The sequence below is a fragment of the Salminus brasiliensis genome, chromosome 13, assembly GCF_030463535.1.
Source record: "Salminus brasiliensis chromosome 13, fSalBra1.hap2, whole genome shotgun sequence".
In the NCBI taxonomy this organism is placed as follows: domain Eukaryota; kingdom Metazoa; phylum Chordata; class Actinopteri; order Characiformes; family Bryconidae; genus Salminus; species Salminus brasiliensis.
The window spans coordinates 10,925,797-10,944,685 of record NC_132890.1 but is presented as its reverse complement, the minus strand read 5'-3'; the positions used below and the strand labels follow the sequence as shown (position 1 = coordinate 10,944,685).

Here is an 18,889-nt window from a genome sequence, read left to right as displayed (position 1 = left end):
CTGCAATCAGTTTCTTTTGAAATCTTTATTTGAAACAGTTGTCAAGTAGCATCTCTCAGTCAGTAGCATGTACCACATGTCTGTTTTCAATAGAACAGAGCAGGACATCACCACTACTGTGAGCATCTGCTGCACTTTGTTTTTTAAAATGTAACTGTCCCTGAGGTTCTCGGTCTCCTTTCCAGGTTGTCTGGTGTGTTTACTAGCGTATATGAGCATATTTAAACACATACTAGGGAATGACTAAAGATGAAAGTGAATTTTTCTGCGTGGTCTGTCTTGCTACTGCTCTAGTGCAATGCCCAGACTTAAACAGGAATGATGAATACGTATTTATATACATATAAATACTTTCCCAGGTCTGTCTAGTATCAAATTCATTTTAGTGATCTTCTATATAATGTATAGTAGAGCTTGGCTGTTGGACACAGAAATAATACAGTAAATGCACTTTGTTTGGTTCAGACATGGGAGGGACAGATGGCTCTGCTTGGTTAACGACTTCTCTGACTGAGTGGAGGGATGAAGGAAGGACAGAAGAGAAGACTTCTGTGGTGTACGACATTGTGGTAAAGGCAGGGGGCTGACGTATGGGTGTTCCTTCTCCTGAGGGTGTCTCAGTTGGCTTTCCTCTTCTTTGTACGAAATCGTCTCCTCCTTTGCTTGAAGAGGTAGCGGAAATTGAAGAAGAGTCCTGAAAAGCGTCCAAAAAAATTTGCCATTTAATTATTTAACAGACACCGTGGCTTTCCAATACAGTGTGTCTTGAGATACTGCAATAACATTCTCCTTAACCTATAAGACAAGATTGCTACAGTAGCTTGATCTAGTCTGACCCAGTCTTTAGCCCACAGCAGAAGGAACTGCTGAAGGGGAGGGGGGTGTTAGGAGGAAGTTTGTGGTTACTAGCACGCAAAAGCAGCTCTTTTCGGCAGATCTAAAGAGGACAAAGACTTACCCAGGAACATGAGCAGCAGGTAAAGCTGCAAGACATAAGAAAAGCTGAGGCTGGAGCCCAGAGCTTCTGGCAGGCGGATGCTTAGGAATTTGGTCTCATCGAAGATGGGGACAGACTGGATGACAGACACAGCTAAAGGATGAAAGAGAGGGCTTTAACAAACATCTGACCCAGGCTTTGTAAACATTAGCATATAGCCAACTGAGAATGGGTTAAAAATGAGGTCTACTGCTTTGTACCCACCTTCAGCCAACACCCCCAGTGGGTACAGCGGCATCCAAATTGTGTACCGGAGCCAGGTTAGTGCCTTCCATTCAGTATCAATGCAGGCCAACATGTAGAAGGGGTATCTGAAGTGCACAATAAAAACGCATCTATGGTTTTCTCTCTTGCAAGTGTTTCAGTTTAACACATTTCACACAGCAAGGAACACCAACATCCTGCTCTGCACTACACTGTGCGTTTAGTAGAGGATGTGCTCTAGATGGGCCGTCAGATTGTGACCAAGATTCTTAAAAATTATTCAGTTGAATTCAAACCACACAGTTGTATCATAACTTCCCTGAAAGCAATGGCCACACAAGCAGTGCTGTTTTTTTTTCTTTGCAAATGCTTTAATACAGAACAGTGCTAAATATAACAAGAAGGTGGCTTGGCTTATGTTCAGACGCTCACCTGAATATTTCAATGGCACTCCACAGATAAAAGACAAAGAAGACAACTGGCTTGTTCTGCATCTCCTCTAAGCTACCGAAGATAACAAAAAGGATAAAGTTCCTCCCCATTACCTTTAAAAAAACAAAACAAACAAACAAAAAAAAAGAATATAGTACAGTAGGGTTGTAATAGTAGTGTTGCTGTACAGTAGACATGTTTATTGAGGGCTGAATGTTTCGTACAACCTCAGACTCTCACCTGTATAAAGGCAGGCATCACCCCAGACTTAACCAACCCCAGTGCAGGGTTGATAACCTCGATAACTGCCAGCATTTGACAGAAGTACATCACATCAGCGATTGTGTGAAATGTATCATAGAAAGAATCTGTCAAAAACAAAGGAGAGAGGAAACAATATGCTCAAAGCAGAGATGCAAAAAACCCAAACCACTTATATGCATAACGCATCGACCATGGTCTCATAATTATTACAAACAGCATCTGCAAAGTGCTGCATACTGTTTATAGGAGCGCATGGGGCACAACCTAACATCACCTAGGATGTTTCCTGTGATTTACCCCTTAACGCAGAAAGGCTTATTACACACTAAGGCGTATTATTCAGTAACTACAGGGACATCTGTACAAACTATTGGGTCTTTGGTAATAGAGGTTTGTAATAACACTAAGTCCGCTGGCGGGCCATAGCCTGTTTAAGGGGTTAAAAAAATTCCATGAGTACAATAAGCATGTACGAATCTTTCCATTCTTGATCAAAAGCTTGGCTTTCACTCCACTTTTATCTCCGGCCACAGGTCTACCAGAATCAGTTTATGGACACTTCCTCTTTCCCCCGTTCCCCCAAGAAATGACTGCAAAACTCCAGAGGGAGCCCCAGACGGAGTGTCTAGCCACCTGCCTTGAATCTTCCTTTCATTTTGAAATGAAATTAGATTAGATTACATAAAAAAAAGCAAAGAATGCATATTTTTCCATTTTTATACAGCTAACTGGTTTTGCGCAGTAGAGACGCTGGTATTACTACTACTGAGTGCTGACTGGTTGATGAGTGGATGCCGGAGTTATGGCCAGTTACAACACAACAGCTTTGTCTGGTGGTAACTATGGCTGGCAGCTAATATCCTGGCCATCTACTGGCATGTTAATGTTTATTGTGACTGCCTTTGCAATGACAAACATGTATATTATTCTAATAAAGAAATAAAGATCCAGCTCACAGACATCATTGCTAAAACTGTGGCACTTCTCCAAAGTCTTATGGAGTTAAGCTTTACAAAATCTGTCTGCTGTTGTGTGTTGGGAAGGAGTGCATTACTCCATAAAATATCAAACATTTATAAACTATGATTTTACTCAAATGCTCCATTTTAACCCATTCATTTTGGACTTGCTTGGGAGCGACCACAGATCTGATTGGTTGAATAGCGTGTGGGATATTTACAACATCTATGACTGGTTTGTGAGTTTCCTGGACCGCTAAACCGGCACCGTAAGGTTAGAAAAGTTGTGAGATTTAAATGAACGCTCCATCAAAATGAAATCCTTTTCAATAGTTTATCGTTTACAGAACCAGGTCTGGGCAGGACAGCATCCGGGTCCGGACCCACACCACGGTCTGCATATTAGTGACCTCTGTCCTACAGCTTAATTACTTCTGAAGCACTTTTATTTTTAAATTGTACCATGTTGCTCTTTTCTATTTTGTTTTTCAGAGTTTTTAATTGCTACTGCCAAATTTGTCTTGCTCACTTGGTGTTAAATATTTTATTTATTGTGTTTTATTTTTTTTATTTTTTTTTGTCTCATTTCCATATTTCTGTAAAGCCCATTTTTAACAACATCAGGTTGTAAAAACAGTCTTAGAAATAAAATTGACCTGACTGAAATGTATTGGGTGATTCCTGCTCTCCCTTACTATACCTAATGACCTTATACATCTCTATTACTCCAGCAAGACAGTTTGTCATATTTTGCATGCTGCGCACAAGCAAAAGTATATTTAAAGAACATATGCAAACTGAGAGAAATGCAGGACATTAGCCAAGGATGGAGCAGTCTGTATAATAAACAATCATGTACTTAACACTGGGCATTTAAAAGAAAGCCTCACCTTGCCCCAGTATGAAAAGCCGCACGGTCATGTTGACAAAGACCCATGAGAACCCCAGGAACTGAACCAGGTTGTACATGAAGAGATATCCCTTCTTCAAGCCAAGGTAAGCTGGGAGAAAAGCAGAGCGTTTAATAGTCAAAGGTTTCTTTCCTTCCTTCCTTTTTCACATGTAAACATTTCGTGCATGGCAGATCTGACCGCTCACTTACGGTCCTTTCGAATCCTTGACTCAACGCTCACTTTATTTATTTTCTCTTCCTGTGTAAGAATAAACAAAACAAGTGAGCCAGGGCTAAAACGGCTCCTGCCGAAACACCACTACACTTGTGGAGAAAGTAAATATTTCATCTTTTTTAAATTCCTTTTAATTTGTTTTTCCAGTCATTTTGATTCTCCCCAAACCTTTTGTTTCAGCTCCATCTCAGCATCGGACTCATCCAGCCAGCGGTCAAAGTCAGGGGCCAGAAAGACAGGCTTCTTCTCCTGCATGGTCAGCCGATCCCACCAACAATGAGCCTGCTTTCGCACAGTGATATTCACCTGCCTCTGAGTGGACTTGTGTTTTATCTTGGGGGAAGAAAAACACATACATAAAGTATACATGCAAAAGTTTGGACAATCCTATTCAAATGACAAGTTTTCATGTGTGAAGATCATTCAAATCTATTAAAATGTATTAATGTTCACTTACATCAAAACATGTAATTTGATCATTTGACCATACCTAAACTGTTAAGCACCCATGGCCAACTTTAATATCTACATGTTTGATGTTCAATATAACTAAACTAAACACCTACAAGACATCCAACACTGTGAGAAACACAAACCAAGTAAAGCCCTTAAAACAGGTTCATTCGCAGGAACAACATAACATTTAAGTACACATTTCAAATGCCAAACGTCTGTACAAGAGGCATCACCAGTAAACTGCTCATCATCAAAGTCTGTCTGTTCAGAAATAAGACTTTTTTTTCCAATTGTTGTACCTTACTGAGAAAGAAGGTGGTCTTAAACCCACACTGTATGATCCTAACAAAAGGTGCAAACAACTACAGCAGTACTTTCTTACATTATCCATCCCTGTTGCCATCATTTTGTACATCCCTTGTAAATGACTTTTGAAAAGTAAAACTGACAAAAAGAATAAAGTAAGTTTTTCACGAAAGATGAGATGAAACAGCTTGATCCTACTTACCTCAGCTTTCACAGGTTTTAGAAACTCCAAGCTGAACTCATATTCATTTTCTCCTTTGGCTCCATGACCCTGGCCTTGAAAAATACAAACAGACACACAGTCAAACAGCTAAAACGCAAATCTGTCTTCATAGTGTAGCTACTAAAATAGGAGAAACATAACCCACCTCTAAAGCGGAGGACGTTCTCTTGCACGCTAATGTCAATGTTCTGCAAAAGAAAGAATCAAACAAACAAACATCACAGTGTGTGAGGTCCACCAGCAGCGTTCCAGCTTTGCATTTTGTGCCTCCTATTTTTAATACGGTACAGTACAGTTTACATCACCCGATGGCCAGCCTAGATTTTAAACGGACGGCACAACTGCAATCGCACCTAGTATGAGTATTAGTATTACTGCCAGTAGCAAATCGTCATGCAGAATGACTCTAAAGGGTCTCAGAGGTTAAACTAAAGCATGCATGTATGCATAAAGGTTCATCCTAATCCAAGCCAAATTAGAAAACTGCTTAAATAAGCATCGGTCTCTTGCAGAAGGAAGTCAGTTTTATTCCTATGAAAGTAATCATTTTCCCCTTAATATACTTACAGGATTTTTTCCCCCTGACATCTGAAGTGCATCTTGGAATTTGGATAGATCAGAAGATACCATTTAGATGTTTCAACTGATCCGGTGGGCAAATTAGAGGGGTAAATTGTGACTCTTTTAATATGTGTATAACATTTGATGACGATAATCAGATTATCATTATTAACATTTTTGGCTAAGGAAAATAACATGGACTTTGTACGGTTATTGAGCGCAACTTGTAAGTCATTAAAGTCCTGTTCCGTGAAGGACCAAAGATAGTTGCCGAGGCAACACTGCCGCCAGAAAAATCAGCCTATCCTGAGGGCCATTAGCTGCATCTTCATTTGCATTAAACCTGTATTCACAATACATTATTAGTTGCAACTGTTCTGTGGAAGCAAAAACAATACCACCTCTGTCTGAGAGTCTCCCGCGACTAGACAGGGTGTGTAGAATATAATATTATTATAATTATATATTACTATAGAGTTTTAGTATACAGAAACATGACAAATCAACCATTTGAGTGTGCAAATTTGTTTTGCCTTGTCAGCTGGTTATTATTTATATAGGGAACAACTATTGTATGTGTTTTTTTAGGTAAGCTTTTAAAATGGACAAAATAACCCTTTTTCAGCATTGTATATTTTTGCAGTCATGAAGAATGGTCTCAAAAATGGCAAACTTATAAACATGTAATGGATGTCACTGAATGGATGTCTATTTATTCTTTATTTTTAATCTGAATTTAATTATTTTCTGAATTCTGAAGTCATTTCAGAGCATTTCTATTGGTCCAATAATAATCTATGTTTACATAATTCTGACATTAATAGAGACACAAGGTTTGTGAGTGACAGTTAAGAATATACAACCTTTTTTCTAGGAATGTTATCGCTCCTAAGCAGTAAGGCTCCTAATACTGGTGCATATCTAAGAAGCACCCCCACTGCAGTGTGTAAATGACTTGAATGGGGGGGTGGGGGGGGGGGGGGGGTAATTAAGTACTTCAGGGAAACAGTGATCCCTGTATACACACCTGGCGTCCCCATCCAGCCCCTTGTAAATAAATCATGAACTGAAACTGGGACCAGACCAGATGGCTAGTGGTTCAGGTGGGCCTGTGTCCACAACGCATCAGTGGCCTGACTTAGGATCAACCAAACGCTCTAGTCAGATACATCACTTCCTTCCTACTGATGGTTGATTAATAGACTTTGATCCCCTGCTCTGTTATTAAGACTAATCCTAATCTCGTTTTTACTCTTGCTGGATCTCTGACAGTCAGTTAGCACTACTAGCTACGTTAACCACAGTTACACACATCGCCACTGCAACCCTGAGGGTAAACGTTAGCTACTGTTTCTTGCAGACATGCAGTAATACCGGCAGAATGTCAACAGCTAGCTAACTGTAATAAGGGAATCATGCGAAAATGCACGTCTGCAAAACTGTGATGGTGAGAAATCGCACATACAGTAAAAAAAGTCTATTGGCATCTATTTATAAATATTTAGTTAAGCTTCTGATTGGTTGCTCTGCTAGCTGGTGGGTAACCGGTTGCTAGCGTACTGCAGCTAACCAGCCCCGCTTGACCAGGCAGATCTGCAGCTTACCTTGGCGTCGCTGATCTCCACTCGCAGGTAAATCTCGCCGTGCCGCTGGGCCCAGAACACATGAGGCGTGAGGGTCTGCATGGCGGAGATTCGCGGAGGAGTGCTGCCTTCACCTCTGTAACTCGGGAATGAATGAAGAGCGCGGACACATACCGAGCGAGCTGCCGGAAGACAGAGCGCAAGCACCAGAATATTCGGTGAGGCGCGCGAGTGCGCGCGTGTCCGCACGGCCGAGGGGCGCTGTGCTCGCGCACGCAGCCGCGCTGCTGGAGTACAGTACTGCACTGCACCTGCAGCATTCAGCATTCAGCAGCATTTTACCTGCCTCAGATACTTTGACTGGATTTTACTTTACGGATGTTTTTCTTACCTTTCCATCGACATTAATATTAAAAATAAATCCTTTTGGAGTATTTCTATTGGTTTACTTCTTATGAAATTTTACCACAAATGAAAATGCAAACGTTTTTAAATATCTAAAGAAAAAAAGGTCGTGTGTTTATATATATATATATATATATATATATATATATATATATATATATATATATATATATATATATATATAATAAAACAAACCACTTTCACATATTTACTAAATAAGTTGACCTACTGTAAAAAAAATACTTACATGTTGCTTTTATTTAATATTAGTTATTATTTGATCATCAATATTTGATCTTCTTCTTCTTTTGTGCTTAACTTTTTATTCACACGTGAAACACAATATTAATGCCTCATTAATGAGCTAATATTGTACCTCATTAGCAAACATGAGCAGAGAAACCACAGCTACTCTATGGTCCATGGACACTCAAAAGCCAGAGAAAAACACATAATTATCATATCTCATAATTTATCACAAAAACTGTTAACTGTTAACTGTTAACTGTTAAAGGTGTTAGTCCTTTGTACATAATACGGTCAGAGTCGCTTGAAACTATCCCGTGTGTTACTGAATAAACTGCTCAGATTAACATGAGCCATAAGAACATTTATTCTTTAAATGTGATTTTTTTTGTTATGTGTTTTGTTTTGTTTCTTTAAATGTGATATATATGTTTTTCTGCTGATGTCTCCGGACTTTTATTTTGTAACATGATGTAAATGAAGTACATGATGTAAATATACGGATAATGATATATAATTAGTACCGCGTTTAAGGAAATATTATCAAATTTAATGCGCCAAGATATTAAATAAAAACACAGATAAACGCTTTAATATATGCATATAAGTCCCTTAAAAACACAATATGTATTTCCGCAATTGTGCAAATGCGTATGTTTTAAATACCCATATTTTCATTAATGCAATGTAAATTGTTGTTATTTTTTATTTGGTGTTAATATGTCCATGTCCTTAAAATTTAACTGTAATTGTTACAATAATTAGAATAAAAACAGCGCATGCGTGCTTGGGTTGGTGCAGCCTACGGCCGCTAGAGGCGCTGTTTTGATTTCACGTCGTCTAACGCATCAATGTTGACGGAAACGGAGGTCGAACAAAGTCCTGAAACTGACGTTATATTTGTATTTGCGTTTTTAAATATGTTTGAATACGTTTTAATTACGTTTTAATGAAGTTTAATAGTACTGTTTATTACAAGTGAACCTAGTTACATTTCAAGCGAGCGTGTGTGGCTATGAAGCAACTGACATGTGCCCACAGGAGTAGCTCCACCGAGTCAAGCACACAGTGAGCCTGAGCTGTTATCTGACTCGGATAGCGCTCACTCACTTTACTGTAATAGCGCTAATGCAGCCAGACTCGTACCTCCCGAGTCCGGTACCGGACCTGAACTCCAGTGGGTCGCGGTACCGTGTTCTTGTAGGTGTCACCGGCAGCGTTGCAGCGCTTAAATTGCCTCTGTTGGTGTCGCAGCTTCTTGAAATCCCAGGGGTAGGTTAATGATACTGCGCTAGCCACCTAACTTAGTTTTAACAGCACTGTAGCAGTCAGAATTTAGCATTTTGTGGATTTTATGGTTGCAAAATCACCACTAACATCATTATGTTGTATTGCATTGCTTTGTCCAACAGGGGGCGCTATATGCATATTATGGCAATTCTATGTACATTACGTGCCATTTAGGGGAAGGTCCATGTGGCATTACGGTAGATCGTTAATTCTTCTTCGAAATAAAAAGTAGGAAAATATGAGGGTTATCCCTTAAAAGAAAATATGTAAATCTTTTAAGATTTGAGGAATCTTTTAAGTTTGGGTAAACAGACTCTCAGATTGCTGGAATCTGGAATATTAAGGGGGAATTCCACCGGAGAAATCTGTATAATTCAATTGTTGAGGTTTGCAAAGAAATGTTTCATTAAGGAGAAACATACTGACTCTCTGGTGGTAATAGAAACCAGGGGTCTACAATGGGACTAATGTCCGCAACACAACTCAAGAATCATCAGCATCATGCTCCATAATGGGCTGAGGCAGTGGTCTCCTACCCTCCTCCTGATATCTACCCTCCTGCTGGTTTGAACTTTGAGCCAAATCTAAAACACCCCATTCAGCCAGTCAAGGACTTCTGAAGGCAGTTAGTACTTAAATCAGGTAGGGAGGATTAGGGTTGGATTGGCTAGGGTTGTCTGGGCGAGCACAGTTGAAGACCACCACTCTCTGGTATGCTCTGGTATAGCTTTTAGAGGCATTGAACTGTTCAGACATCTGGTTTCTATCACCACTACTATGAATAATCCTGACCCATTACATTTCTTTAGAAAACACCACATTTCACAAATCTACCTATTCTGAATGACTTTTTTTATTTTAATGGCAGTAATTAAACTTTTATTTTTACTGTGAAATACTGATGCAATCTTTTTCTCCTGAAGGTTGATGTACGTGTAGTTACCACAGACCATGCCACCCATTTTTACGATCTTGCTGAGGTTCCCGTCCGTGTTTACACAGACAAGAATGAGTGGGGGGTGAGTAGTGGCTGTTTTCCACAGATGTTTTGCTCCCAGTCATGAGAAGATCTTTTTGTGAGTTGTATGCATTGCAGATGTGGTCGGCGCGCACTGACCCTGTGCTGCACATTGAGCTGAGACGATGGGCCGACCTGCTAGTCATTGCTCCGCTGGATGCAAACACACTCGGCAAGATAGCCAGCGGTATCTGTGACAACCTCCTGGTGAGAGATTTCTGTAATCATGTACATGCCCAGAAACCACATCAAATAATGATCTCCACTTTAACTCACTAACCCCTACTGTACTGCTTCCAAACGTAGGTTACATCTTCTTGATTTGACAAACCTGAGCTGAGCATTGATATATTCTTTGTTAGCTGTTTCTCTGCCTGTGTAATGATTCACTATGAGTCATATGAGTCATAAGGGATCTATGCCTGCAATGTGCAGTAGGGTTTTTTTTACTAGTTGGTTGATGATTTTATGTTTTGTGTTGAGATTTGCTTGCTTACACCTGTGGAATTTCATGTCTTGGACATCTGTGGCACTCCTGTGGAATTTCATGGCTGTATACTGCCATTCAGTGTGATAGTAGCTAAAGACTAAAGTCTAAAGTGAGCTCTGACTAACTCTGACTAATTTCCCAAGAATTGCAGCAGGCTCCTGCAACTGATCCCGAATGCAGCAGCTTGGTTCGTCTTTAACCTTACCAAGTTTACCTATGTCACTCGCTTGCTGCATACTCTTTACTGGCCTGCGGTAGCAGCCCACATTAGGTATAAAACCCTGCCACTAGCATACAAGCTTAAAATGGTCTAAATTCTCCCAGCTTGATGGCAGTGGTCAAAAGCTGATCTGTACCAAGAGCCATTTGAGCTTCAAGTACAGCTTGGTTTGACCCACAGTCTCTCAGAACACAGGGAAAACAAGCTTCCAGATTATAATCTGTCCTGGCACTATCTTGAATTCGGGGTCTGTTGACTCAGTGACAGCGTTAGATATTCTGAGTGAATTATTAAGCACGTTTGTAGATGGCTCTGGATAAGAGCATCTGCTGAATGCCATAAATGTAAATGTAAGTGACCATCATGGTCTTTAAAAACCTTCCATCTCACAGCAATTACTGTAAGGCTATGTTGGTTTAAAAAAAAAAAGGGCTTTGATCCGATGACCGATCCTTACTATCCTCTGCAGCTCAGCTGTTTACTAGAGGGGATAACTGTTCTTCAGCACATTGATTGCATATTGGATGTCCATGACCTAGCAGTTGTCTTACTTTTGAAAAGGAGTCCAGGAACTCAGATAAGCCTAGAATGTAATGAGGAAAAAGGAATTTTGGAAACCTAAGTGTCTTGTGTGTGTAAACTGTATAACTGTTCTCTTGGGTTGTTTGTCCGTGGCAGACATGTGTGGTACGAGCATGGGACACAAGCCGTCCTCTACTGTTCTGTCCTGCCATGAACACTGCTATGTGGCAGCACCCGATCACTGCGCAGCAAGTGTCCATCCTTCAGGGCTTTGGCTATGTGGAGATACCCTGCATTGCTAAGAAGCTGATCTGTGGAGATGAAGGTAAAACAGAGTGATGACTGAAATACTAATTTTCTTTTTTTTAAATAATATTATTTTAAAAAAGGTTTTATGTAAAACTTAGTGTTGTCATATTTGAGACCCTCACTGCCTTGAGAAACATTTTGAACATTGTTATTATACTGTTATCTGTATATATGTATATATTTATTATTATTCCTTTCATTATTATTATTTATTATATGCTTAAAATGTTGACATGTTTCTGCAGCCAGAAAAACACCTTTTGTTCTCATACATGGCCATTAGGTTTAAGTTTTTGACTGAAAAAGGGCCTATTCATAGCTATCTGAAGAAACCCTTATTCATTCAATGTATTTAATGTTTACAAATGTACAGCACCACCTGAACAGTGACCCAAAGTGCTGGTCATAATTTCAATTTCATTGTTTCCTAATGTCAGTGTGGAAATATGTGAGTAGGAAATAGCTGGAGAGGGGCTTTCCCATCCTTACTCCAACTGTTTATGTGTAACAAGAAATGCTTTGTTCATTGAAGGGATATCATTCAGTTGTAATCTTGTAGGACTTGTCCAAGAGAAGGTTGTGATGGAGTGTCTCTCTTGCCAAGAGTTATAGAGATAAGCAATGTTCCTGTGTTTACTTTTCTTAACTCGGTCCTGTCACCTGACACGTCTATCCGTTTACAGGTAAAGGCGCGATGGCAGAGGTATCAACTATTTTGGAGACGATCCAGCAGTACCTTCCGAAACAGATGTTTAATCCCAAAGAGAGTGGAAAAATGTGAACGTTCAAGCACACCAGACCACACTGATATTGTATCAATGATTTATGTGAAGATTTTCTATGTAATTTATTTAATGTGTCATTGCTTTGTAGTTTCCCAGTTAAAAGCTGCCTTTGTTGAAATGACAAAATAATTGACCTTTTGGATATTGATATATTGATAAAATGTTACTATCTCGTTATGCAAAACATGAATAGCTAATTCTGACTTTATTGGGAGAAGAAAGCTGTGGTGTTATAAAAACACCAGCATGCTGTAAATTGTCCTTCCCTGTAAGTTTGATTTATATAGCAATTTTTCAATGTAAAGTTTTACAGAGTGTTTTATAGCACAGAACAAACATTGCATAAAATTATACAAATATTTAAAAAATCAATAAAGTGCAAGCAGTGGAAACAGTACAAAGTTTACAGCCAGGCAAAACACATATGTCTTAAACCTCCTGTTCAAGGTGCCAAATGCATTAGGTTGTTCTTTGATACACAGTAGTTTAAATATGTGACAAGTATGTGACTTAGTTTGAGGTGAAAAATTATAGATGTAGATTAACAAGACTACGCACAACCCTGTTATTTCGGCTGCTAAGCTCTTCTTCTCTAGCTACAGCTCCTGAAACATATTATATATGACATTAGTTTTAATATTGTTGTCGTCCTTTCATTGTGTCCTGTGTCGGTAGCAAGTTGAAGAGATTGTAGCTGGGTTAGCTTTTAGCCTTGCCCCCACAACCCCACTTGAGTTTGGTAGCAAGCTGAGGTAGTCCAGTATGTTTTTGAGGGAGCAAACTTGGGAGAGAATCGGTTAAGCTAGCATTAGCTTTTAACCTAGAATGGATACCGTTTGCTTCTGCAGCTGTTGCTTTATCACATGCTGAGTTTGAACTCCTCTACTGTGGAAAAAGCCATGGTCACAAGGGCTGGTGACCGCGGGACAACGGCATATTGTCCTGAAGTCGTGTTGCGATTTTACTGTTTGGACAGCTTTGACTAGCAGGTTTTCACTAGTGGGATGGGTATGTGTACGAGGTGTGAGGTTGTTTTGGTTATGCACAATTTGCACAGATTCCCAGTCTCATCCTTGAAGGCCACTGTCTGTCCACTTTCTGGCTCTATTACAGTTCAAACATGTATACTAGTTTGCTAAAGCGCTTGGATGTCTATGTCAGGTGTTGTGTCCCACTCAGCTTTCTTGACAGTGGAACAGGCAATTGTACTGCTGCATGCCAGAATCCTTAACAAAGACATCTCTTTAAAATCAGCTGAAAGGTGACTCTTTTATCAACATCACATGACATGATAAGTCAAGATAATGATAAGTAATGACGTTTGAAATTAGATGGAATGCATTGCTCATGATTCTTATCTAGGAGGACCAGAGGACAATTGCAATCATTGTCATTCATAGAGCTCTGTCTACACCATTCACAGGGTGTCTGTTTTGCAACAAAGCACCACAGACTGAAGAGGTTGGACTCTTCAGAGGTTGGTTCTTTTCTTCTGGGTTCAGTCTTCTAATAGAACTTTGAAGCTGGAACCAGAACACTTTGCAGAAATCTCCATCATATTCTCAAAGTATACACAAAAGCTTTGGCTTTTGACCCTGCTTGACCTGTGCACTACACCTCCTAAAAGAGAGATGCTACAAAGGGTTCTTTAAGTGATGACACAGAAGAACCATTTTTATAATGGAGCCGAGACTGTGAAGAACCTTTTCATTGGTAAAGGACCTTTACAAGATATTTACACATACATACGGACGAACGCCCCTATAAATGAATGCTGTCAGCTACTCTAAGTCCCGCCCATTACTGAAACAGATGTGTCATTGCACACACACATACACACACCCACACACACCAGCTTGTCTAGTCCTTGTAAAGAAGGACTGCCAACAGAATAGGGCTCTCTGGAGCAGATGAACATGAATCTATTAGCATAGAGCTTAGAGGTGTATAAGGTGTATAGGTGTATTAAGCTGTGGAGCAGTGGAACAAACTGTTCTCTAGAATGATGGTGCTTCATCCAATACTTTTGAGATATGTTGGGGATAAGGGGGGTTGGTGATCATCCCTGATCCTATCACCCTGGGTAGCAGAGATAGTTACTCCAATAAAGGCAAGATAAACTTTTTTTTTTAAAACGCTTGATTTCAGCAGAAACAGTAAATGAGGAAGTGTCCCAATATTTTTGGCCATATAGATTATAACTATAGAGTGTATAAATATAACTTAATTATGTTCTGACATGTTGACTTCTGAGCTCTGCGTTTTGCCTGATAAACTTTGGGCTTTGCTTTGTGTCCTGCAGCTTTAAAGCGCAAGTTATCACACTTTGCATGAGACATCAGATTATTGAACTTCACTATCTGGCTCCATTTCACCAGAACAGCTCTCACACCTCCCTTCATTTTCATGGCTTGCCTTCAGAGGTGGAAAAGGAACAGAGAAACTGTGCTTAAGTCAAACGTGAGTGAGTAAAAAAAGTGTGTATATTGAAAGGTCCAGTGCTAAAGGATATAAAGATATAAAGATAAGGTAAACCGTTTAACAAATACAATGTAATCCTTAAAGAATCACAGACGTCAGGCAAGAGCCGATCACTGTCTACATCCCTCTAGATTTCAGACTAGCAAATCTACCAAATGTCTTCTTTTGAATAAGCTTACAAATATGAATAAATATTGGGTTACACTTTACACAGTGTTATCCTCACTCAGCCTTTGTCCTGCATAGGTGTTGTTGGTAATAGGTGCTACTAGTCTGTTCGAAGGTGAACAATTTGATTTTAGCTTGATAGTAAGTATCCATAGGACGTGTACAAGGCAGGGAAGAAGACGTATTCTTCTTTAAGGATAAATAAGGCAAAGATTTGCACTTAAGATGAGCACAGCAGAGGGTTACACAAAGGTTAGCCTTATCTCCAGACCTTTGGTCTTCTTAATTTGTCATGAAATTATAAAGAATCAGGCCATACCCGGCTGTAAAACTGCTTATCAGTCAATCGTCCAATTACTTTTGAGCCTGTGGGAAAGGAGGAGTTATGTAAAAAAACAGCTTTTAGGAATCCAATCTTCATGCTTTATTTCATCTTGTGTTAAGTACTATGATTTTTTTGCTTTCATTGTCCAAATACTAATGGAGCCTGGAGCTCTATAGGTCAGAAGTTTCGGTATTATCTGCGCATCTTAAAAGAGTGAGGTTTATACATAAGCATGTTATCAGGATTCAGGATTTGTCAGTGCAAACGGTTTACCTGTACATTATTCCGAGGGTCTTGGTATTGCCAATAAACCCACCCCTTCTCGTTCTACCTAGCACTAGCAACGCTCCCGACACTAGGAAGGTAAGGACTTGACACTTGTCTCTTCCGATATTTGCGAGGCCAGACATCCCCCCTTTTCAAAATGCCATCACTGCGGCTGCGCCAGGCTGCCAGCACGCTCGGAGTATAGCGCTGCACCAGCTAACACATGCCTGTGCCAGCCAACCTCGCCATGAGAGTGATGAGGGGAGACAATTGTGCTCTCTGAGACTCCAGCTGCTGATGGCAAAGCGGATTTACTTGGTTTCAAAATCACGATCCCTGGGCCATAGTGGTAGTGCATTAGACCACTAGCCACACTTTTAAAGAACCATGTACAAATTTCTGATTATGTATTAAACCTGTACATTTTAAGCCGTGCAATGACACACATAGAGAGTATGTATAGTGTAAGGTAATGTGTATCTATTTAATTAGATGTATAAAATTATTTCTTTGTGTATGAGTAATTCCTTTAACCAGGCAAAGAACAATGTATGCAATGGTTCTTTACCTTTGCTGAAAAATCCTCAAAGGAATCCTCTATTTAATGCTGCCTTAAGGTCATGTTGGCAATATCGTGTTTACCAGATGACTGAACGCACATGAATGCTACTACAAACACGTATATGCAGAGTAGGAAGAGTAGGAAGCTTGATGAGTCCTCGCTTTCAGAGTTGGGTTGTCTATAAAAAATGCTGATAACTTTATAAATTGGTTTTGTGCTATTCATTATTTAGCAGCAACACAAACACTGCAGTCTACTTTTTTAATGGTTCACACTTGTCACACACGTGTCATCCGCACTTGCTTTGTTTGCCGTATGAAATATACTTGCTCTCTCTTAAACACAGAAAAACAGAAGTATAGAAAAAGAACATGGTGTTTTCGTGTTGTGTCCGACCAAAAACCACTTGAACAGAAATCACGTCGTACTTAGGAGCTCCAAAGTCGTCAGTACGAACCGCCGAGGTGGACTTGAAGGGAGCATAAGGGTATATAGCAATAAACCCTGAACCATTTTTGGTATCTATTATTTTCAACAGAACCAAGATTTCTCTTTGCGAGTCACAGTTTTTGATCGAATCTATGCTTCAATCACCTTAAATTAAGGTTAAATTACCATGATTATTGAATATCCATCTCAATCAATAAATATTTGTCAGTCTATGTTTGAGTTATAAAGCTAGTCATTTAAATATGTACTGACAGAAGCATCCAGACTGATCTTAATAATAAACATCCCCTGTTACACATACAGTGTACCAAAGCTTAAACTGATTCATGACGGCATCTTTCCCCCCGTGATGCAACCAGGCAAGACAAGTTACTAAACTGCAGATCCTACTGCAGATCTAAAACTAATCTTTGCAGATTCATTAATCCTTGAATCATGTCATACAGAGGCCACATGATGCATAAGTCACAAGGTCATCCCCTCCCAGAAAGGATGGGAACAGGATGCATACACATTGCATATCAACCTTACTCACCTTGCACCTAGTCATGCTGAGAATAAGAGCAAGAGTGAGATTATAACACTGAACCTAAAACAATAGTTCATGCTTTATGTGGTACTGTAGTGAGAGGCTATAATAAAAAAAAAACAGGCCCTAGAGATTACTAGTGACCTATGCACCAGATAGTTCATACCACAGTGAAGGCCTTCAGATGTCACATGAATTGGTATTCCTCATGTCCTGCATTCCACAGGGTTATGAAATCATTTCCTTCTGCCCCTTCCTTCCGACCTCTGAAAAAGCCTCTAGTTCATTGAGAGTAGGCTATTGATAGAAACAAAAGATCTACAGTGTAGTCTGATTTTAGTGTTCTAAGGTGCAAAGAACCTCATGAAGCTGGCTTGTAACTCGCTTAGGTTCTCAGTCACTCGCACTGACTTTAGCGGGCAGAAATTCTCCACCAGGACTTTCTACACTGTACAAAATTCACTCAATAATCGAGCATTTGGATGAAAAGTGTGAATAGTGTTTTACCCAGTACTTGGATTATCACACAGTGCTGCCACTTTTCCCTACGTTTTACCTTTCCCTGCATACACCAACTAACCGATGTGGACAACAGGAAAATGGGAAATGTAAAAGTGTCATATGTTCGACATAATGCCAATGTTGCGTTTAGTACAATTCCATTATCGACTGTTTTTTCATTTGGCTTCATCAAGTAAATTCAGCATTACACTATCAGCAAGTGACTAGCTGGCACGCTAGCACTAGTTAGCTAGCGCTAGGAAATGTTAGCTACGTAATGAGGGGTTTTGTCTTTATTTCCTCATAGCTAGGCATCTTTGTAGGATAGGAAGTCATCTGAATGTATTCTCATTATGTCCTACATAGCAAATATATCTAGCCAGAATAGCAAGCTAAATCGACCGTTAGCTAGCTAGCTAGCCACCTCAGTGAAATGTGAGGGGATGTGAGGGGAGGTGTGAAAACGCCTGTCTTTAAAAGTATCTGTTTTTACTGCTATTTCTTATTTCCAATTATATTTTTATAAGCTTCTGCTGAATAATTATAATCACAAAAAATAGACCATATTTATGTGGTACTGCAGTGAGAAGAAAAACATATATCCTGTTCGCCAGTTCCTCCATAAATCGAGACACCTTCATGATTCATGATTTTTGGACGTATGAATCCAATAATAACGTTAATATGAAGAGGAACATGAAGGGTTCATGATCTGAAGCATGTCACATTATCTGTCAAACATGATGGAGGCACTGTTATGGCATGGGCATGTATGGCTGCCAATGACATTGGATCAAGTGGCATAAATTCTGAAGTGTGTAGAGTTATACTCTCTGCTCAATTTCAGTCAAATGCCTAAAAACTGATTAGATGGTGCTTTACAGTACAGATGGAAAAAGACTCAAAACTAACAGCAAAAGTAACCAGACCTCAACCCAAGTAAGTATCCTGCTAACAAACTGAAGCCAAAACTGATGTCAGAAAGACCCACAAATAAATGGAAAGAAGGCTGTCCAGATACCTTTATCACTGGACCTGATACATATGGATTTGACTTTATATCTTAGATGACAAGACTCAAACACTTCCAGATATTATTCATAGTCCTAAAAGATCTCATTTCAAGACCAGATAAGCAGCAGTTGACCCATTGTCAGGCTTTTTTTCCTTTAAATGCTCGAAAGGAAGTGTGTCTTCGATACCAGCAGG

At 39.7% G+C, this 18,889-nt stretch overlaps 2 protein-coding genes across 3 annotated transcripts; one reads left to right on the top strand and one right to left on the bottom strand.

Annotated features, from left to right (window-relative positions):
* Positions 1–10: 10 nt before the first annotated feature.
* hacd3 (3-hydroxyacyl-CoA dehydratase 3) lies at positions 11–7,367 on the bottom strand. Of its 2 annotated transcripts, XM_072694792.1 has the most exons (11): positions 7,134–7,367; positions 5,114–5,156; positions 4,948–5,021; positions 4,152–4,316; positions 3,959–4,007; positions 3,747–3,857; positions 1,874–2,001; positions 1,634–1,746; positions 1,202–1,308; positions 959–1,090; positions 11–694 (listed from the first exon to the last, which is right to left on the bottom strand). In XM_072694792.1, exons 1-11 carry the CDS (start codon positions 7,212–7,214, stop codon positions 618–620), a joined length of 1,080 nt encoding a protein of 359 aa, XP_072550893.1. In that variant the 5' UTR covers positions 7,215–7,367; the 3' UTR covers positions 11–617. The 2 variants fall into 2 exon arrangements, with proteins under 2 accessions (XP_072550893.1, XP_072550894.1); XM_072694793.1 differs by lacking the exon at positions 3,959–4,007 and having other exon boundaries at positions 3,747–3,903.
* A 1,243-nt stretch (positions 7,368–8,610) lies between these two features.
* Positions 8,611–13,034, top strand: ppcdc (phosphopantothenoylcysteine decarboxylase). The gene is made up of 5 exons (XM_072695703.1): positions 8,611–9,035; positions 9,977–10,072; positions 10,150–10,278; positions 11,460–11,628; positions 12,296–13,034. The coding sequence occupies exons 1-5, from the start codon at positions 8,892–8,894 to the stop codon at positions 12,391–12,393; spliced, it is 636 nt and encodes a 211-aa protein (XP_072551804.1). The 5' UTR covers positions 8,611–8,891; the 3' UTR covers positions 12,394–13,034.
* Positions 13,035–18,889: the final 5,855 nt, after the last annotated feature.